The following is a 23,335-nucleotide window of genomic DNA, read 5'->3' as shown; positions in this document are numbered from 1 at the left end:
TTCCAGTGCCCACCTGGTACCCTACATAGTTATTAGAATATGATTGACTATATTTCCTATGCTGTACGTTACATCCCTGTGACTATTTTGTAACTGCTAGTCTTTACTTCTCAATCCCTTTACCTTTTTCACCTGGTCCCCCAAACCTCCTCCCTTCTGGCAACCACCAGGTTGTTCTCTGTATGAGATGGGTCTTTTAATCTATTCTGTGTTTCTATTAGAAGGGAGATTAAGATAGCTACATATCTTAGAAAATCTGTGATATGTCAGTGCCTTGTGCTGTTATATTTCTTCTCTTTGTTTCTCTCCCCACCCTCCTCTTTTTCCTGAGAACATGTATAATAAGGCAGAAATTGCCTTGCTCCCTTTTACCTTTAATTTTGAAAACACCATGAGCCTGTCTCTGTATGAAGAATGTAGCCATCATTACCCCACATAATGCCCTCAACAAGCATCGGAAGTAAGCATTATCAGCACCATTTTACAGACAGGAAAATGAGGCTCAGGGAGATAAACTCATGTCAGGTCACATAGCTGGTGGTACAGCTGAGACTCAGGTCCAGATCTCATTACAAAAGCAGCTCTACTCCACATGACTGATATGCATCAACACTATCTGTGTTTTCTTTTAAAAAGTTTGGAGAAAAAGAGAGCAAGTCCTTCATTTGGGTAAAAAAGGAATTTCATAGACCTGCATCTCAATATACTGTCAGACTAATGAAATAATGAAAAGTCCAAGCATTCTCAGGGATTGGAATAGTTGCTGTTCCCATAATTTTGTCTCCATTTCATAAAATTTAAGTTGATTATGTCTCAATAAAAAAAGACACTAAAACATAAGACTGGACAATTTAACATCATCTTTTGAGACTTGGTGGCCAGTGAATGGTTTATTCTCCTCTATTGCTATGTCATAAGGACAAATATAGCTTTGATTACAAAAATATGGTTTTATTCCTCTTTATATTCTACACAGGAAGTGCATTAAGCCGTAGTGACCTCTATTCAAGAGAAACATGATCAGCAAGACACAAACAGTGTGAGCACTTGCTCACCCAAGAAGCACTGCTCCGGTGGACTGATAGACGTGTCTTGGAGAAAATGTAGCAGTTGTCTAGGTGGGGTTAAGAAGGCCAGATGCTGAGAAGCAATGGTCCTGTGGGTCTCGTGGAGGGCTGTTGTGAAGTAGATCATCATTATGCAGGTAAGGATTTGTCTAAACCCCAAACACTTGAAATGGCTATCTCTAGGAAATGGAATGATGTGAATGTTCAGCAACTTGAAGCCAAGAGGAACTTCAATAAAAAGAGGGAAAGCACATAAGTCGGTTATATTTTGCCCACTGGGACAGACTCTTGCTTCTGAGGCTGGGCATATCTCTGGACACAGAATACCCTTCTGGTGTGTGCTTCAGGCTCTGCGGGCAGGTGTTTGGTTACCACTTTGCGGCCAGTGGACCCGGGGGGGGGGGTGGCTGCTTGTTGAAGGAGTTCGTTGGCAGCTCCTGTGTGTCTTTCTGCTGCTCTTACCCCCATGCCTTCATCTTCTTCCCTCACTGCTCTCCTCAGGCAGGGCCGGCTGTACCTCTAGCACCACCATGAACTTGGGAGCTTTGCGCCTATTCTTGAAATGGGTTGTTTCAGTAGTTGAAAATTTATATGCTTAAACCTTGCCAGAAGGTTAAATTGCCATAATATTTTCTTGAAAATTCTTCTTTACATTTATAACTAAAATTTATTTTCGGCTTTTTTCCAGGTTATTTTGTTGGAATTCTCTCTTATTTGTTGTGAATTTGCTATTAATTCTCAATTCATGGGAGCATCAAAGTTGGTATGTCCTTTACTCATTGTTAGTTTTACAGTATTCACTATCCAGTGTATTTCAGTTCCTTTAAGCATTTTGAATGATGGCACTGGCCATGCCAGCAAGTGTGAGGTTCCCAGAGCCCTCTAAAGCAGGGATGATGGAAAAAAATAAGAATCTTCACTTTTTTCAGAGGAAGTGGGCCAGAACTACTAGTATTCCAAAATGTGTAAAATCATTGCTATCCTAAACCATAGTATTGTTTTAGCACCCATGAGGCAGTTTTGTGTGTTTCAGAAGGAGATCTTTAATGTTTCTCTATATTACATTCAGTATCCAATAAACAATCCCTAGTACCTATACATTTGTGCTGTTAGTCATCTAAAGACTTCATTCTCACAAACTGTACCAGTTGACTTTGATCTGCCTTGTTATGATAAGTAGTTTGGTGTCTATTATAAGTTGCATTGCTAATACTGTATGAGGATCATCAGGTTCACTAAAATCCTTTTGGCCTGAAATGTTTCACTTATCCTATTCATCTCAGTTTGCTCAACCAGTCCTTCTAAGCTTGCTTTCTTGTTTCCATTGATTTCCCCCTCTAAGTCAAAGTCGTTATAATCAGTCTTGCCATAGAAGGTGCACTCAGAGTTCACCCTGAACTGATCACAGATCCTCATATCTACCAAACAAAGTGGAATATGTCGTGAAGAGGAAATTTGTTAAGTCCTTAGGGGTAGTGTCTCATGAGACTCACTAAGCATGTGGGCCAACATGCTTTCATGATTCTCATAGTCTTTGCCTTTAAAATATTTTAAATTGTGGTAAAATATACATAACATGTAATTTACCATTTTAACAATTTCATAATGGTTACAGTTCAGTGGCATTCACGTTGTGTAACCATCACTACTATTAATCTCCAGGAAATTTTTTATCTTGAAAAATGAAAACTCTTTACCCGTTAAATAATAACTCCTCTTTCCTCTCTCCTGGCACTACTATTCTACTTTCTGTCTCCGAATCTGAATGTTCTAGGTATTTTATATAAGTGGAATCATAAAATGTTTGTTCTTTTGTGACTGGCTTATTTTACCACAATATCTTCAAGAGTCATCCATGTTGTAGCATGTATTAGACTTCCCTTCCCTTTTAAGGCTGCATAATACTCCATTGTTTGTTGATAACTACATTTTTTTTATTGTCTGTGGTATTTCATTGTTTATTTATCAAGAGAAACTATTCCTTAGCTCAAATATTCATGTTTCATAGTTCAGGAACACAGGTCAGTGACAAACCTCCATGGAATTCAACCCAAAGAAATTCTTTACATTCTAAGATCACTTTGTACTCTGAAAGATACCAGCCTTCCTCATCTCCTCAAAATCTTTCGTGGAATCATGATTTTTGTAGAAATCTGCATATGCCTTCTTTCTTGGTTCAGCTGCACCAAACTCATAGGAAGCTGCAACCTCCAGGGATACAATGATGACTCCAATAATATGAAATGTCAGAGACTTGGCCAGAAGGCCACGCATCTGAGTTTTTGGCAAAGCACCGGAAGACATGGTAGTTATACTCTCCCACCACCAATGTCCTTCCTGAGGGAGAAGCGGATGACCTATACTACATTTTGTTTATCCATTCACCATTGATGAACACTTATTTGGGTTGCTTCCACCTTTTGGCTATTGTGAAGAATGCTGCTATGAAGATGGGTGGACAAATATATTTTCCAGTCCTTGCTTTCAATTCTTTTGGGTCTATATCCAAAAGTAAAATTGTTGGATCATATGGTGATTCTATTTTTAATTTTTTGAGAAATTACTATGTTTTCCATAGTAGCTCTTACTATTTCACATTCCCACTAGCATTTTTTAAAATTTTTTTCTTTATTGATTAAGGTATTGCATATGTGTCTTTATCCCCCTATTACCCCCCCCCCACACACACACCCCCACCCCACTCATGCCCTCAACCCCCTGGTGTCTGTGTCCATTGGTTAGGCTTATATACATGTATACAAGTCCTTTGGTTGATCTCTCCCCCTTAACCCTCCACTCCCCTAGCTTCCCTCTGAGGTTTGATGGTCTGATCAATGCTTCTCTGTCGCTGGATCTGTTTTTGTTCATCAGTTTATGTTGTTCATTATATTCCACAAATGAGTGAGATCATGTGATACTTATCTTTCTCTGACTGGTTTATTTCGCTTAGCATAATGCTCTCCAGTTCCATCCATGTTGTTGCAAATAGTAAGAATTCTTTCTTTTTTACTGCAGCATAGTATTCCATTGTGTAGATGTACCACTGTTTTTAATCCACTCATTTGCTGTTGGGCACTTAAGCTGTTTCCAAATCTTAGCTATGGTAAATTGTGCTGCTATGAACATAGGGGTGCATATATCCTTTCTGATTGATGTTTCTAGTTTCTTGGGATATATTCCTAGAAGTGGGATCACTGGGTCAAATGGGAGCTCCATTTTTATTTTTTTGAGGAAACTCCACACTGTTCTCCACAGTGGCTGCACCAGTCTGCATTCCCACCAGCAGTGCACCATGGTTCCTTTTTCTCCGCATCCTCGCCACCACTTGTCGTTTGTTGATTTGTTGATGATAGCCATTCTGACAGGTGTGAGATGGTAACTCATTGTCATTTTTGATTTTCATCTCTCAGATGATTTTCCCACCAGCATTGCACAACAGTTCCAATTTCTCCACATCTTTACCAACACTCTCTCTCTCTCTCTCTCTCTCTCTCTCTCTGATAGCCATCCTAATGAATGTGAAGTGCTATCTCAGTATGGTTTTGATTCATATTTCCCTAATTATTAGTGTTGTAAAGCATCTTTTCATGTGCTTATTGGCTATTTGTGTATTTTCTTTGGAGAAATTCTTATTTACGTCATTTGCCCATTTTTTAATTGAGTTGTTTGGTTTTTTGGTGTTGAGTTGTAGAAGTTCTTCATAATTTGTATAATTTGCCAAAATGTTCTTCCATTCTATTGGTAGCCTATTCTTGTTGCCAGCAACTTTTGATGCACAAGAGTTTTGCACTTTGATCTAATCTATTTTTTTTCTCCTTTTTCTGCCTCTGCAGCCTTTGCCTTTCAATATGAAATCTCTTCATGGTCTTTTTATTCTGGCAGAATAATCTTGGTTACTTTACTCTTATGTAAAACTTCATATTATATACCTTTCATTAACCTCACTGCTCAAGAAGCTTCTCACTTTTGCAGACACTGAAGCCCAGTGAGTGCTGCTCCATATGGAGGGTCAGCAAGCAAGCTGTGGGGCTAGGGGTCTCACATCCCCATGCTGACTTCTACTTATGCTTTCCTGAACTGGAGTTCTGTTTTAACAATAAAATTTGATTGAGTTTGCTTGCCAGCCTCAGAGTCCCACCTTTTTCCCCATCTATTTTTTCACTATTCATTGATACTTACATTTTCTATTTGTTCAGTTAGTTTTATCTCTGTTGGTATCATCTGAAAAACGAATGAGCATACTAAATACCCTAATCTAGGTCAGGATTTTTAAATTTCCTTTTCTTAAAGCTGTTGAACCCCTTTTGTGAACACAGCTTAAGTGGGCGCTCGGTGTAGCTGATGAGAACCGCGAGAGCAGCCACTGGTCTGTTTGGGCGCAGGGGATGCAGAGGTTCAGCTTGCTGCGGTCCCTCCTCCAGCTCCTGAGGCTTTTCCTCTGAACCTCCATAGAGGCTTTGTGGACAGAAAAACCTCCTGATGGGATGGGAAATGGTTCTCAGCCATTCACTTCCCCTTCCCCAATCCTGCTTACATCTAAGCAATTCAGTCTTTGTATGGTAAATGTATTTAGGAGTCCGGGTAACCTTCAACTTACACAACAGGGTTCTCTGCCTGAACTAGCGGTTCAAAGATCCCCAATCTATTTTACTGACCAAAATGATAACCCACATGGGGCTGAGGATTCATAGCCTTGATAGACCTTTTGTGTCATCTCGATGTGGAGAGTGACCTAGTTTACTGATGAGCACTCCATGGAGGGAAGTTTCAAAGTCAGAGCACTCACCTGGTAAGGAGCCAGCTTCTGAAACACACAAAACTTAATTTTGATCCACAGACATTTTAAATTAGAAGGGAACTTAGACATCACTAGCCTAGAGCTGGCAAATGCTGTTTGGTTTGCATAACATTTTAAAAATTAGTTGATAGCATTGAAAAATCAGAAATGTTTACATAAAAATCATGATTCTAGCTTTTCTTGAAAATATCAGAAGATCTGAGAACACCAGGCCATGGTCCTGTAGAGCAATATGAATCACTGTGGCAAGGGGTGGGGGCTTTAAAAAAATCGCAATGTCCAGTTTGCATGCCAGATAACTTAAATGATATTCTCTGTAGTTAGGACTCAGGCATAATATTTATATTTTAAATTGTGATAAAGCACATGACATTAAATTTACCATCTTAATAATTTTTAAGTGTACAGTTCAGTGGTGTTAAGTATATTCAATTCTGAGCAACGGATTTCTGGAACTTTTTCATCTTGCAAAACTAAAATTCTATACCACCCATGTGATAGGATTTCCTTCTCTTTCTGAGGCTGCACAATATTTCATTGTATGTATATACTGCATTTTGTTTATGCTTTCAACTGTCAATGGATATTCATAGGTTGCTTCTATTCCTAGTCATTGTGAATAATGCTGCTTTGAATATGGGTATACAACTATCTCTTTAACATCCTGCTTTCAATTCTTTTGGATATATACTCAGAAGTGGGATTGCTAGGTATTATGATAATTCTATTTTAAATTTTTTGAGGAACCTCCACACAATTTTCCATAACCATTTTACATTTTCACCCAGAGCATACAAGGGTTCCAATTTCTCTTCATCCTTGTCATTTCTCTGTTTTTGTTTTTTTTGTTTGTTTGTTTTTTAATATTGGCCATTCTTGGGTGTGAGATTACATTTATTGTAGTTGTGATTTGCAAATTCTCTCGTTTAGTGATGTCGAACTTCTTTTTATATGTTTGTTTGCCATTTGCATATTTTCTTTGGAGAATTGTCTTCAAGTCTGTTGCCTATTTTAAAATTATTGTTGTTTCTTTGTTCTTGAGCTATAGACGTTCCTCAGATATTCTAGATAATAACCCCACATCAGATATATGATTTTCAATTACTTTCCTTACTCATAGATTGCCTTTTCACTCTGTTGGTTGTTTCCTTTGCTTCACAGATGTTTTAAAGTTGGATGTAGTCCAATTTGTCTATTTTTGTAGATTGTCTGTGCTTTTGGTGTCATATTCAAGAAATCATTGCCAAATTCTATGTCCTGGAGCTTTTCCCTTATGTTTCTTCTATAAGTTTTAGAGTTCCATATGTTTTTTTAATAAATAGGTAAAATATAAAATTAACTGGGATATGAGATGTAATTTTGATTAAGAAGAATAAGTACCATTTCCAAAATTTATAAAATAATTTTATTTTAGTGTAATTATTTCTTTCTTTTTTCTTTTAGTGTGATTATTTCTTATACAAAAATAATATAACCTTGGGACTTAGTGTCAATTATTCAAATTATGACATTCATAGTGACTTAAAACTTATTAAAAATTCAGCAAAGTATCTAATTTAGTAAGTTGCATCAGCTATTAGGATGATTCTTTAGTCATTTTTGTAAATATTGAAGTTGGGTCTTATAACTGAATGTAGAAATCATTTTTATGTGTCAATTTCATGTATCCTTGTATGATGCTCTGGTTGCAGGAATTCTGACAAAAGGGTTATATTTTGTACACTTTTTAGTGAACTTTTATAGCATAATCTTTACTTGTATAATTTTAAATCAAATTCATTTTTGGGCATGTGGATGTATATCTGTGAAAACCAGTTTTTCATCTTAAGAATTCATAACTATGTTTAGTAAATATACTTTATTTTAATGCTGAAGGCCTTATATTTTGCATATATATTTGTCTTCATATGTCTACTTCACAGTCTTAAGAATCAAGTCTCCTATGTGTTAGGTTTTAATATTTTATGTAATATATGGATTGATTTAAACTAGTTGTGCACTAAAATGAGTATTTTAAATGTTCATTCAGTGCCTTCACATCTTTGCCAGTACCTTTACATACTTTAAAAAATTTCTTCTCTATCTCTTCTGAAAGTGGGCTTCTTTTTGTTATGCCCAGATTTTGTGATCCCCAAAGACCACCAGGGAGCCGAGTCCGATGCAAAAGCAAAGAGCCTTTATTCGAGCTCCCTGTCCACCACACTCCCCAACGCAGGGGCAGGAGGCAGAGAGAGAGAGAGAGCCCCAGGCCCCAAATGCGCTGATTGGTTGGGGTCAGGTTGCACATGGGGGCAGGGCGCGGCTTACTTTCCTCTTGCATTTCTATTGGCTAATTCAAAAGTGTGGGTTGGGCTCTTGGAGAGGTTCTAGGGTGGGAACCTGACTCCACGAAGTGGAGGACATGGAACAAAGGGAACATGGAGTCGGTCTCTCCCCGCCCTTTCACTTTTGCCCACTAAACAGTAAGGTAGGAGACTGATAAGGTATGGTTTTTAAAGTATTGTTTTTCTCACATCTGCTTTGGCTGACACTGATCTCTCAACTCTGATTATTGTTCATAAATGTGTTCATGGCTGTGTTTTGACTTTTCTCCAGTCATCTTTGGCTGTTCTCTTTGGTATGTGACATGAGCCTTTGTAAATGCTTATGTTCTTCAGAAACAATGAGCTTGTGTCTTCTGCCTACCTGTTCATAGCTGGCTGCTTCCAAGCAGTCAGGACATGTTTGGTGTGGTGCTATCACACTTCCTCTGTGCGTAGCTCTGTGACATGCTGCGACAGAACTGTCCCTCTAGTGTCTGTTGGATAGGGCATGCTGATCAGGCAGGTGATGCTGTTTAAAAAATGAGTATGTCACCTCCGTGAGGTCATTGGTGGCCTGACAGAGTTTTCCCACTGCATTGTTTTATGCTCTTGGAGCACAGGATTTCCAGGGAGAACTTTATCCCAATGGATAAACATCCACATGATTATGGTGATAGCAACACTAATTATAAAGTAGCAAGACATTAGTCTATTGTCTGCTCTTCCTACGCCTGTCCCCCCAACCCACTGGGGTTTGACTTATTGCAGTGGTAGGCCAAAATGTGCCTTTTCCTTAGACCCATATTCTGGACATCAGGGCAGCTCTGAGCTCTGGGCTCCATAGTCGGTCTTAATCAATGGTTCTTAAACATCTTGGGATTATGAATTTCACTGCGAATCAGTGGTAAACATGGACTCTCTCCAGGTGAAATAAACATAAGCACATAGAATATTTTAGAAATCATTTCAGTGTTCTCATAAATTGCCCTAAAGTTTCATCCTAGGGCCTTCTAAGGACAACTAACCTTTGCTGTTTGATTACCATGCTTAGCACTATGGGAGACATGTTACCTGAGTCATCTCAATCCCTACAATGACCTGATGAGCCAGATTCTATTTTATATAATTCTATAAGATGAGAAAATGGAAGCATAGAGGGAGTCAGTAGCTAGGTTACACAGGAAGGAAGCAGAAGAGCTGGGACTAGCACCGAGGCAGTTGATGCTGGAGCTGGATACCCAGGACCTCAGTCTGAGAACTCTTGTTTGGAGAATTTGATTTGGTTCTAGGCTGGATTCTAATCTGAAGAAGCATCAGGACTATTGAACAATTATAATAGTTCTTAGTTACCAAGGAACTCAATGGTGTGGCCCATAGATCCGCAGCTTTGACATCACCCAAGAATGTGTCAGAAATGCAAAATCTCAGATCTCGCTCAAGAACTACAGAGTTTTAATAAGATCTTCCAAGAGATTTGTATGCATATCATAGTTTGAGAAGGATTCGCTTAGATCACTCAGCATCAGAAACTTTGACAGCCTTTGAAAACATTTTGAGCTTAAAATTAAGTTTTTGGTAACTTTTGACAATATTGATGATGGTTCCTAGTAATGTGACTGGTAATGATGGTGTTGGGGGGAACGTGGTACAGAGAGAGAGGCAGAGTCAGCACTATGAATATATGTGAGAACAACATATTGGCATCTTGTAGGTCCCACTGCTCTGAATTACTAGTAACTGTTAAGTTCTATTTAGAATGTTCCTTTAAAATGACAGCATTCTAGAAATGAGAAATAAATTTATGAAATGCCATTCTCAGTTGTTAACTGCATGCCTTCCAGCAGCGCAGGGCGATTCTGGGTAGTACAAGGCTATGGATAGCCATCAAAGCTTCAGAAAGGAAGACTTTAATCTCTCCTGCCTATTTCCCACCAGGCACTGTTTCCATGGTAGCTCTTTAAGAACCAGTGGGGATGTTCATACCTGGTGAGCAGGTGTCCTCTGAGCTGATTGCTTACTGTGCCCATTCCTGACACCCTTGCTTAATGACTTGGTTTTTTACCTCAAATGTTGGCTACTCACTTAGATTCCCCCTTAACTTTGGTGCCAGTGCCTCCCTTGACTGAATTTCCTCTTGAATTGTTACCATCTTCAACTAGGTTTGTAAGTAGCCCCTTTCTTGTTTTTGAACTATAGTAAATTGAATTTCCCAGGGCCAAAGGATGGTATATCCCTAACTGGGGTTTTTTCTTTTTAAATTTTACCAAGCAATAGTCCCTTACACTCTCCTCCTATAGGACTCTCTTTTATCCCTGAAAGTTGTCATTATGACTAATTCACAGGCTCACAGGAAAGAACCTTTTAAAATCTTTATAGGTAAATTCTGGAATATAAGAACATTCTGTGGAATAGTGGGATCAAATTAGTTAAATGCTCTCACAGACTTGCTTTCTCTGTGAGCACTTGAAACCAGCAAAGATTTTGTAGCTCCTTTAATAGGTTCCGGGCTTGATAGTGGACTTTGGTGGTGATGAGTGGAGGGAGTGTTATTTGAATGTTAAGAAAGCTAAGTGTGCTCTTCTAGCTGAGCAGAAAGTGTGAAATCTATGTTGAGATGTAACTATCAGTTGAAAATGAAGTCTCTTAAAACAAGCAAAAGAGGCACTGCTAATAATTTTGGTTCCTGTACCAAGAGTGCTCTGAAAATGGTGCTAAAAATTCCCCTCTTGAATTTCATTCCGTTATAGTTTAAACTATGGTACAGTTTCTTCAAGTAATAGGCTACAGAGGACACAATGTTTCAGCATTTTTATTTTTTTTTAATTTTACTGTTTTATTATGAAAGTTCTTTTTTTTAATTCAGATTTTTAAAAAAAAATTAATAAATCTTTATTGTTCAGCTTATTACAATTTTTCCACTCCCCCCCCCCCCCCACAGCTCCCCTCCACCCGGTTCCCACCCCACCCTCTGCACTGTCCTCATCCATAGGTGTATGATTTTTGTCCAGTCTCTTCCCCTACCCCCCCACACCCCTTCCCCCCTGAGAATTATCAATCCACTCCCATTCTATGCCCCTGATTCTATTATATTCACCAGTTTATTCTGTTCCTCAGATTTTTAATTCACTTGATTTTTAGATTCACTTGTTGATAGATATGTATTTGTTGTTCATAAATTTTATCTTTACTTTTTTCTTCTTCCTGTTCTTAAAGAATACCTTTCATCATTTCATATAATACTGGTTTGGTGGTGATGAACTCCTTTAGCTTTTTCTTATCTGTGAAGCTCTTTATCTGACCTTCAATTCTGAATGATAACTTTGCTGGGTAGAGTACTCTTGGTTGTAGGTTCTTGCTATTCATCACTTTGAATATTTCTTGCCACTCCCGTATGGCCTGCATAGTTTCTGTTGAGAAATCAGCTGACAATCATATGGGTGCTCCCTTGTAGGTAATTAACTGTTTTTCTCTTGCTGCTTTTAATATTCTCTCTTTGTCTTTTGCCCTTGGCATTTTAATTATGATGTGTCTTTGTGTGGTCCTCTTTGGATTCCTTTTGTTTGGGGTTCTGTGTGCTTCCTGGACTTGTAAGTCCATTTCTTTCACCAGGTGGGGTAAGTTTTCAGTCATTATTTCTTCAAATACATTTTCAGTATCTTGCTCTCTCTCTTCTTCTGGCACCCCCATAATTCTGATGTTGGTACGCTTGAGGTTGTCCCAGAGGCTTCTTACACTATCTTCAAATTTTTGGATTCTTTTTTCTTTTTGCTTTCCCGGTTGAGAGTTTTTTGCTTCTTCGTATTTCAAATCTTTGACTTGATTCTTGCGTTCCTCTAGTCTGCTATTGGGTCTCTGTATAATATTTTTTATTTCAGCCAGTGTATGTTTAATTTCTAGTTGGTCCTTTTTCATATCCTCAAGGGTCTCGTTAAATTTATCGGCCTTTTCTAAGAAATTCTTGAAAAACCTTATAACCGTGGTTTTGAACTCTATATCCAGTTGTTTGTTTTCTTCCATTTCTTTCGTTTGTGATCTGTTTCTTGGTCTCCGCATTTTCGTTACTTCCCTGAGTTGGTAGGGTGGCTTTGTGTGCTAGATGTCCTATATGGCCCAGTAGGTCGGCCTCCCAGTTACCTGAGGTGGACACTCTTGGTGCACCCCTTTGTGGACTGTTGTACAGCCTTGTTGTAGTTAAGTCTTGTTTGTTGTTGGTTTCACTGGGAGGAATAGACCTCCAGGCCAGTTGGCTGTGAGGACCCGCTGTGTCTATAATGGGAGGACTGCTGTGCTGGAGACACGCTTATGGGACAGGACTTGTTTCAGTGGGGCTTTGGTGCTCACTGAGTCTGCCTCTTGAATGTGTCACTTATGGATGTGAGTAGTTGAAATCTGGTGTCGTCTCACACTGACTACTAGATACACTAGCTTCTGGATCTCCAATGGGGTGCAGGTCAGCTACTGTCTGAGGCCATCCAGCAGGAGCTACAGTGAGAACTACAGTTTTCTCCTGTTTGCTTGGGGTTTGGAGGTTTTGGAGCTGTCTGACCAGAGCTGCAGTTTGTTAGGTTAAGCTGCGATAGGGCAGACCATTTGTATGCAAAAGCCACTGGGTGGAGCTTGGGTGGGTTTGTAGATTGTGTGGGGTGGGGTCTCAGGAAGTCACTAGGCTAGGGCGTGGCAAACAGCGATGGCTGCCAGTCAGCCGTCTCTGTGTTTCCGCATTTCCAAGTCCCCGCGTCCCGTGCCCCAGCGCAGAAAACAATGATTGCTGGGCGCACTTCTGCAAGGAAGTCACCCTCACTTTCCGACCCGATGGCAGACAGTCCAGCTTCTCCCTGTAGGAGTTTGGGTTCCCCACGTCTCCCCAGAGACTGGAGTTCAGAGTAATCGAGAGCTTGTCTCCCTTCAGGTTGAAAAAAGCAGTGCACCCAGTGGCCTGCCCGATTCGCGTGCCTCCATACCTCAGCTTTTCAGCGCTTGTGCACGTCTCAGTGCTCTTTTCTCTTTCCTTCTAGGTGTAGAATTTCCACTGAGCCAGCTTTCCTGTGGTTCTGGGTGATAGACATTTTGTCTTTTCGTTGTAGTTTTGAAATTGTTGTGCGAGGCAGCAGTGGTGTTTACCTATGCCACCATCTTGGTTTCTCTGTATCTGTTTCAGCATTTTTAATATGGGAATTAGCTAAAAAACAGTTGAGTTAACTAAACTAAAAAACCCCACACAAGATCAAAATCAAACATTAATATGATTACCACTGAGGTTGGTATTTACTAGTAGCCTGAGAATAGTATTGCCTGAGATGCAAGGAATGCACATCATGGACTTTAGACAAACACATATACATTTAATATGTGGGTCCTACCAACCATGAGAATTTTGCTTTTCCTTCAATTACTTAATAAAACAAGTAATGACTGAAAGAGTAAGCAATGTGTAAACTCTTCAGACGGGGACTATTTCAGTGTGAGGTATGGATACATTAAGGTGTCTTGATGTGTAGATGAATATTCCAATAATTAACCACTGTCCAAAAAATCAGAGCTAACAGCTACTTGCCACAGAAATAGAGGAACTACTGAAAACCTTGGAGATGTTAATGTGCCAACCACTTTGAAAAGTTTACTCAATGGAAGATAGTAAATTGTAAGTTTACTAACAGTACCTGGGAATGTTTCTTAATTGGGAAATAGCTTACATAATTAAACTAAATTCAATTAATTCATACTCTGCTTAGTCCCCAAGAAGAGACAAGTCACTGTAAATATCGCTTTCCTAAAACTTAGGATAATTCAAGGTTGCCTTCGGAAACAAAGTAGGGCCATCTATTTGTTATCTGCTGACGTTTTACTAGTGATCACCACAGTCATTCAGATTTCTATAGGCAATATTCTTCCACCAGGGGAAAAAAGTCCAGACAGTAGTTCAACATTTCTTGGCAGCCTTGAAAAATGTAGTAATCAGAGAAGTTGTCAAGTGCCGTAATTAAAGCTCCCTGTGTGACTCTTTTGCATATGCAAATTACCCTCACTGGTATCATTTATGAGGAAAGGTTAAAGTGAGTTAGCATTTAGACTATTAATTTACAAGAAAGAGAAGATCTTGCCAATGAATCAAATAAAGTGTTTATTTAATTTATTTGCTGTTTGGCTTGTGCTTCAGACTGTAGGCAGCACCCACATTGCCAGGGAGATCCTTGTATTGCTTTCTCTACATCACTGAAGCCTTCATTTACATTGTGAAGGGTCTGAATAATAATGATGGCGATTGTGCAAGTATTTTGGGGTGCTTTGTCGCAAATGCCACATAAATTTATGCTGGTGACATTCTGAAGGGGATGTCATGAAAATAAACTATCTCTGATTTTTCTGATACTGATCTGTCAGTGGCCTTGAAATTGAGAAAAATTTGGTTTGAATGTGGAGAAGCTGGAGAAGGTGACTGGGGACTAGGAACAAGGAAACATAAAACATCGGCAAGTCAGAGAGATGGAAGGGCAGTAACATTTTAATGGAAGAGAATCTGAGAAAAGAAGTTAGAGAAACAAAGATAAATGGACTGAAAAATAATATTTGTTGTCAATTTTTTCATGAGGATTCAAACTTTTAAAAAAGTATTTTTCTTTTTTCAAGCTAATATTTGCAAGTACTTCTTTTGCACTAGGCACTGTACTAAATGCTTAATTTTTTATTTTATTACATTTTATTATTATGAACCCATGAGAAAATAGTAAAGCTAATGAATAGTAGTTAAGTGTGTGAGCCCTAGGGCTTGATTGTCTGGGGCTTGATTATCTGAAGTGCCACTTGCTATGTGATTTTGTGCACAGGAACCTTTCTGTACCCTGGTTACTTCCTCTGTAAAATGGCGATAATAGTAGCATATATCTCATAAGTTATCGTGAGGGTTATATATGTATATGTGGTATATATATATATATATATATATATACACACACACATATATATATGGTATATATAAAGTATTATGGTGAATATATATATATGGTGTGTATATATATATATATATATATATGGTACATATAAAGTATTAAAACAGAATCTACATATGGAAGATCTCAATAAAGGTGGGCCATTGTGATTATTTTTATTAACATTCCCACTTAATAACTGAGGCTCAGAAAAGTCAAGGCACAGTCTTAAGATGTTAGTTTCAAACCCAGGTGAATCCAATGCTTTTAATCCATATCCCATAAGGCAGTGGTCGGCAAACTCATTAGTCAACAGAGCCAAATATCAACAGTACAACGATTGAAATTTCTTTTGAGAGCCAAATTTTTTAAACTTAAACTTCTTCTAATGCCACTTCTTCAAAATAGACTCGCCCAGGCTGTGGTATTTTGCGGAGGAGCCACACTCAAGGGGCCAAAGAGCCGCATGTGGCTCGCGAGCCGCAGTTTGCCGACCACTGCCATAAGGTGACAGAAGACCTACTTTATAACTCTAATAGTAACTGACTCTTTTTATGAGTTACTTAAACTCTCTGATTTCCCTTAGATACCTCTGAAGCAGACCCTATGACAAGGGTTTGATGAATGGTTTCCCTGGTATGTGACTTTTCTTGATGTATATATTAACTACTTATTAATTATCTATTGTAACCAAATCTAATAAAGCAAAGAAGGCATACAATTGGGAGGAGCAAAACAGGGAAGGAAGGAAGCCACTCCAAGGGTGCATTTTAAGGAGATGGCTGGGGCAGCGGGGCTCAGTGCTGCCAAGGCCCCCCTGGAGCAGTACACGATGTGCCTCAGCATTACCTTCAGGGATGGGAAAGGGGAGTGCTTACTTACCAATTCCTATCCCTTGTTGATCAAGGATTGTTCTGGGTTTGCACATGACCAGCTTAGCTCAGAATCTCAGTGGGTAGAGGAGCCTGGGGCAGAAAGCAAGGGAAAGACAGCTGAGGCGTGTCATTTTGTCAGAGGTTATATCCATGCCACAGAGGATCGCTACAGCCACCTGAGCAAAGGGATGGGCCGCAGGATTGCACAAGGTGTTCGATGCACTCCCCTTACTTCAGTATACGCATGGATGACACAAAGTATTAGTTCCACGTTTATGTATGTAAAATTTCTGTAAATAGCACTGTTTTTGAGTAGATTAAATGAAAGGTGTTTGAAAGTGCTCAGAAATATATAAATCATGTAGAGTATAGCATTATTCATATTATATTGAGATATCCAAAGTTGAAGGTCAAACAGTGGTTTAACAATTTTTTAAACCAATCTAAGGCTACTCTTAAAGTCAATGCCATTATCATTTCACTATATAACTTTATCTGGGTTTCAACAGAAGAAAATTGCCAGGAACCCAACAGGGCATACATGACTGATTTCTAAATTGTTTTTTGACTTGACCTTTTAGGTTGGGAATGTCTAAACCATTCATCTGTCCAATGTCTCATCATTTGGCTACTTGCTATCTTGGATGCTATACCCCTACTATTCTGAGGTCAAAATTAAATAGAACAGAATAAAAATTCATCCCAGCTAGGTTAAAAGCTGAGCCTGTTTGGCACGTCTGATACTTAGTGGAAATCAATCTGTGTTCTATGTTCAGAATTAAAATACAGTTTTGAAATATTTAATTTTCAATGTTCTCTTTCTGTTTCATGTTTGAATTCTCACACCTTATATACCTGCAGGGGGATGTTGGTCAAATTATACCTATAACTTGAATGGCCTTCAATTTCCTCATTGCAAAATTGGGGAAATATTAATAATTAACCCAATGAACTATTATGAGGGTGTTTGTGATGTGTTTGGAAGAGTTCCTCAAAGGTGAAGGCATTCAATCTGTGCTAGCTGCTCTTTTATTATTATCATTAATACTTGTCTTGACAAAGATCTGTAGCTTTATTTTTTGTGTATTTAAATATAGTGGTAATTTCTATTAACCTAACATTCCATATGCAATATAAAGCTCTGAGAATCATCTTGGTGTTCTGCTGAGATGTAAGTTTAAGAACTTTGACCCTCTCAGGAACCCTCTGACATCATGAAAGCACATGATCTTTGTAAGGTTGATTTTCTAAACAGAAAATTGATAGCCCTGTCCATAACTGATTTATAAACAATTTGAAAATGTCAAGTACCTTGGAAAAGAGTAATTATTTTGATGATAATGCTGCATATTTATAGAGTAGTTTCTCCCTCAAAGAGCTGAGTCTAGCTGGTGTGACTCAGTAGCTGAGCATTGACCCATGCTCCAAGAGGTCGCTGGTCCCTGGTCGGGGCGCATGCTGGGGTTATGGCTTGATCCCCAGTAGAGGGTGTACAGGAGGCCGCTGATCCATGATTCTCTCTTATTGATGTTTCTCTCTCTCTTTCTCTCCCTTCCTCTCTAAAAATTAATACAAACATATTAAAAGATTTTTTTTTTTTTAAAAAAAAGAGCATGAAGTGACTTGTGTTCTTATTCCATGCACTTCACAAGTACCCTGTGAAGGCAATTTGGGCACACATAGAAAGTGTCTGTGCAACAGATCTCTATCTTATAGACTTCAATAAAAGAATGTAAGTATAGTGCAGTATAACAAAGACTATGACTCCATTTTTTGATGTTTGACTGCTAACATCTCAGGTCTCACTCTTCCTCCTTCCCCTTCAGCCCCACTTGTAGACAAACTGATGAGAAAGTTTGGCTGCTTCCTCATCTGGTGCTGGTGAGAAAGTCAAACCACACATGCACCTGCCTGTGTACAGGAGCCGTCATGCCAACCTCACCCTCCCACCAACATAAACCCCATGCCAGACTTGCAAGCCAGTTTCAGACCAGCTTGAGAGGACTGCCTTGCTCTCTCAGAAAGCCTGCTTATGTAAGTATGTAGTACTTATGCCACAATATTTAACCTTAACCTAATGGTGGAGAAAAATTAAATATAGAGTGTGGGGCATAGTATAAGAAAACTGTTCTGAATTTTTCAATGTCAGGAAAACAAAAACAAAAATTATCCCTATAACTTCTATGGCTATTCAAACTATTAGTTATATGGCTATAACTGCTATTAGAACCAATATAAAAGTTTAGCAAAGTTGTTAGACACATTAACCAATAAAAATACTTGCTCTACAGCCTATATAAATAAAAGCCTAGTGCTAGCCTGGAAGATATTAAAGGGATATGACCAAATGCAATGTGTGAACCTTCATTTGATCCTATATTGAAAGAGTAAAACAATTTTAAAGGACAAATTGGTCAATTGGGGAAATTTGAATGTGAATATATAAAAATGATATTGTAGTTATATAGGACAACACTCTTATTCTTACCAGATTTGTGGTGTTTAGAGATGCACTGTCATGGTGTCTACAACTTATTTTTTAATGTTTCAGTAAATAAGTGTGTGTGTATATATATATGTATATATATATACACACACAGTATATATATATGTATATATATGTACACACACACACACACATATATATAATATATATAATATTCTTATGTAAAAAATGATTAGCTCAGATATAGAAAGAAAGAAAAGAAGGGAGAAAAATGAAAACGTTAATATTTTGATGAATTTAGGTAAATGGTATTTATTGTTCTCTTCTTTCAACTGTTTTGTAGTTTAAAATATTTTTAAATAAAAAATCCAGGTTAAAAGCCCCCAAACAAGCAGCAATAAAACAATAATAAAAACAACAAAAGAACTTCAGAGGAATGCTGATACCACCCAGAATCCTGTGTTACTTCCTCTGAAAGCTTAATAGATTTGAACAGGATGTAATATTTGTACCTGGAAATTATTCTTAATGAATAAAAGGAATAGCAATTACTATGATGTCAAAAGACCTATTGCACAGCAACCCATGTTCATGAATCAATTCTCTTTTCCTCCATCTCTGGCATCTATTTACCCTGAAAGCAGAATAAATATGTGCTCTCAGTTAACAAGGACAAATAGACAACTGACGTGGAAATCAAAAGATTTATGGTTGCCGCAAGTCCCCTTATTGTGGTACCTCATTAATACCAGATTTAATTTGAGAGCGTCATGCTTGAACTGCCAACGAACCCTGACATGTGTGATTGGAGAGCCACTGGCAAGACTCACCTGTGATTAACATCTCTTTGCTCAAATAAGAACAACTGCTTGAGGATGACATATCTGACTTGTTCAGCTTATTGTTACATCTAAAAACAACGGTAATTCCTCGTCCTGCTCCTATGCCCTGAGAAAATAATTGGCATACTCATTATCTTTTAAGAGTCTGAAGCAATTTATCCTATTAATACTGTGGTCAAATTAATACTTGCCCAGCTCTCTCTGACTTTGTAATGCCTTTCCACAACTCGTTACTGTGTTGCCCTTTGCCAAATCTTTTTCTCTTTCTGTGGTACTGTTTTTTAAAGATGAAAACTAATTTTTTTCTTTTCTCCTGCTGAAAGACTCTCTGTATGAAGAGGGATTGCCAGCCAGTATAATATTATGAACTCAGGGTAAAACACAATTGTAAAAGAATTTTCCAGAATTACATATTCATCCTCGGCCCATGTGAGATGCAACTATTACAATTATATTCCCAGTTTGTTCACATTATAATGTAGCATATTTTTTAACTTTCTTGCTTGCTTTTTAGTGTTTCTTGGATTTTAGTCTCTATTTTACCACAAATCATTTCTCCACAGTAGAGAACACAGCTTGCTCTACCTAAAATTGGAAACCCATATTAATGGACTCAGTGAATTTAAACAATGTGAGTTTTGGTACATACTTTTTTATTATAAGCATGTCCCAAGTATTGCATGAGACATGCTTATCTTATATAATAAAAGCCTAGTATGCTAAGTGTGTGGTGGTCCAGTTGGTGGTTCAACCAATCAAAGCATAATATACTAATGATATGCTAAGGCAGCTCAACAGCTCACTATGATGTGCACTGACCACTAGGGGGCAGACAGTTGACCAGTCAACCAGTCACTATGATGTGCACTGACCACCAGGGGGCAGACGCTCTGACTGGTACGTTAGCTTGCTGCTGGGGTCTGGCTGATTGGGACTGAGCGAGACAGGCCAGACACACCCTGGAGCCCTCCTGCGGTCTCTCCCGGGCTGGCCAACCTTCCATGTCCCTCCCCGGCCTCAGTTGTGTGCCGGTGGGGTCCCTCAGCCTGGCCTGCACCCTCTGGCAATCCGGGACCCCTCAGGGGATGTCAGAGATCCGTTTCGGCCTAATCCCGCAGGCCTGGCAGAGGGGCCCCACTGGTGCACAAATTCGTGCACTGGGCCTCTAGTATGAAAATAATATCCATTGTTGATCTGAAGTTCAAATTTACTGGGCATCCTGTATATTTGCTAAATTTGGCAACCCATCCACAAGCAGATCTTCATAGCTGCCAAGTCAGTTTGCAGGAACCTGGCCATGTCCTCCAGAGCTTAAAGGGAAAATAGGACTCCTGAGGAATAGTCATCATCTTGTTTTCCCAGTGATCTTCCTTCTGTATCCCAGGGTGACATAAATAACCCTTGTGTGAATACAGTTACCCTATTAGCTGATGAACTATTCTTTGCTATGATAAGCTTTATTTTTGTGAACTTGCTAGGTAGTAAACTGACCTGGAGGACAGGAGTTTCTGTTGCAAAGATTTCAAGACACAAAAGCTGGGTTTTTGACAAGGATCCACTATAGCTAGTATTATAGGATTTTAGTTGACATGAAATGAGGTCATTTATGTGAAACCACACCATAGGTATGGATTTTTATTGAGTCAGAAGCTAAAACTAAGATCATACTCAGAAGTATTTGTAAAATTTGGGTTAATTTTGGAATTCAATCATTTTCTAGAAATTTATTCTTTTTATCTAGTTTTAAAAATGCGTTAGTATAATGGTATCTCGCTGTTCCTTAATGGATGATATTATGATTGTCGACCTAAAAGAACTAATAGAATCTAGAGTGAAGCTATTAGAAACAATATAAGAGTTTAGCTAAGTTGTTAGACACATCAACCAACAAAAATCAAATTTCTCTATACCAGCAATAATCACTCAAAAGCCTCCAGAAAAATAATATTCAATTCATAATTATAGTACAACTATAAAATATTTAGTAGTTAAAGTAACGTCAACTATGTAAGATCCTCATGGAGAAACTTGACAAATTATACTTTTCAAAAATATAAAATCATGCTTTTCCTGCAAATATAAAATGAACATGTGTCAAGGATTTTAAAATCATTAATTAAGGAGGGAATCAATAAGATGTTATGGTTAGTTCAAAGAGCACTTAGGAAGCCAGGGATTTATAGGCAATTTAACAGAGAAATATTAGGATAAGATTGCTGAATTAGTTATAAAAAGAATTTTCCACAAACCATAAATCTTTAGAGTTATCTGTTTCACCAAACACAAAATTATTTGCATCTACTGGACAAAATTCTAGAAGTTAACATATAACCTCACTATGTCTGAGACCTTTTATTAATAGTCAGCAATGAGAGAAACTGAGCACATTCATAGCAATTCTTGTGTGGCCTCTGCTCACCTTGTGATACTGAAGGATGTGCTACTACCTTTTGGAACTTATTTCCAAGTTTCAAATAATTTTCCTGACACACTTTAAAATTCTAGTAAAGGACATAAAAGATGATCTGAACAAATGGAGTGACATTTCATGGTCTTGGATAGGATGAATTCATATTACAAAGATGTAGATGTTCTGCAGTATATAAGGGCAATGCAATTTCAATCAAAATTCCAGTTATTTTAGAGAAACTACTAAACTTGCTGTAAAATTTATAGAAAGAAATGAAGTCCGTGGCTGTCTGTTGCTTAAAGAGAAGTCATAAAGATGGAGAGCTTGCCCTGTCAGACATAAGACATATTATAAGGCTGGAGTTATAAAAGCAACAAGCTTTTGGTAAAGATCAGATAAAAAGAGTAAATGGAAGAAAATAACACACTCAGAAAGAAACTAATGTTTCCATGGGAATTTCATAAACTCTAAAGGAATTACCACAAATCAATGGAAATTGTTTAGTTGAAGTATTTGGGGGAAATTGGCTCACTATATGTAGAAAATTAAATTGGATCTCTACTTAAGCCCACATAAAGGTGGCCTCTAGATAAATCTAAGTTGGAAAGGAAAGAAATTTACAGCTGATAGAAAAAAAATGTCTAAGGTATTTTTTATAATTTAGGAATGGGAAAACACTTCAAAATCTTCAGAAGAAACAACACAAAGTAGAACATTAAGAAATATAATTATATAAAAATTAAAACTTTCATTCATGGAGAATTCTATGGGCCAAATTAATAGATGACTAAATGGGAGAAGGTATTTTCAATGTTTAAAACTAACAGGGGATTAATAATTACGAAGGAATTTCTGTACATTGACAAGTTAGTTACTGCAGTAGGAAAACAGGTAAAGAATATAAACAAATGATTTACAGACAAGAAATGTATCAAAACCAACAAGCACATGAAGGCATAGTAAATAAAGGTAATAAAGAAATACAGGTTAAATGAACAATATTAAATTGGCAAAAAGTATAAAGCTGGATGATGCTAAGTGTTGTCAGGGAAGCAGGTACACAGTAAGTTTCATAGAGAAGCAGATGGGTACGGCAATGGCATGAGGCAGGCAAATTAAGAATGCATATATGCTATGACCTGGAAACTCTGCTCCTGAGAATTTATCCCAAAGAAAATTTCAAACATGCTTATAGAATTAAATATATAAAGATATTTGTTGCAAGGCTGTTTACAATGGTGGGAGTTGGTGGGAGTTTGGGTAAATAGGCAAGACTTGAAGGAAACGTACTTTGGGTTACTAAGCAGATTTCCAAGGAACACATCTGATGTATACATAGAAATAAGACTGGATCTTAAAAAGAAAGTGCTTAGTCTAAAAAAAGTAGAAACAGAATGAGATCTAAAGGACTTTTATAGTTTAAAATAAATGCCAATAAAACCACACATCACATTTTTTAGCACTTTAAAATAAAAAGGAATAAACACAACAGTATGGTTACTTTGGAGATGGGTATAAAATGGAATAAATGGAGAGGATCCAAGATGGCGGCATAGGTAAACACCTAAACTGCTGCCTCGCACAACAATTTCAAAACTACAACTACAAGACAAAACGTCTATCACCCAGAACCACGGGAAAGCTGGCTGAGTGGAAGTTCTACAACTA

At 38.0% G+C, this 23,335-nt stretch overlaps 1 protein-coding gene across 1 annotated transcript; it reads right to left on the bottom strand.

Moving 5' to 3' along the window:
- Positions 1-3,143: 3,143 nt before the first annotated feature.
- Positions 3,144-3,371, bottom strand: LOC308254147 (cytochrome c oxidase subunit 6C-like; the record flags this gene model as incomplete). Its single annotated transcript, XM_080680085.1, has 1 exon — positions 3,144-3,371. The coding sequence occupies one exon, from the start codon at positions 3,369-3,371 to the stop codon at positions 3,144-3,146; it is 228 nt and encodes a 75-aa protein (XP_080536211.1).
- Positions 3,372-23,335: the final 19,964 nt, after the last annotated feature.

This window comes from Plecotus auritus, assembly GCF_963455305.1.
Source record: "Plecotus auritus genome assembly, chromosome: 7".
Classification (NCBI taxonomy): Eukaryota; Metazoa; Chordata; class Mammalia; order Chiroptera; family Vespertilionidae; genus Plecotus; species Plecotus auritus.
Note: the sequence above shows the minus strand (reverse complement) of the source record. Positions and strands in the feature narration are given on the sequence as shown.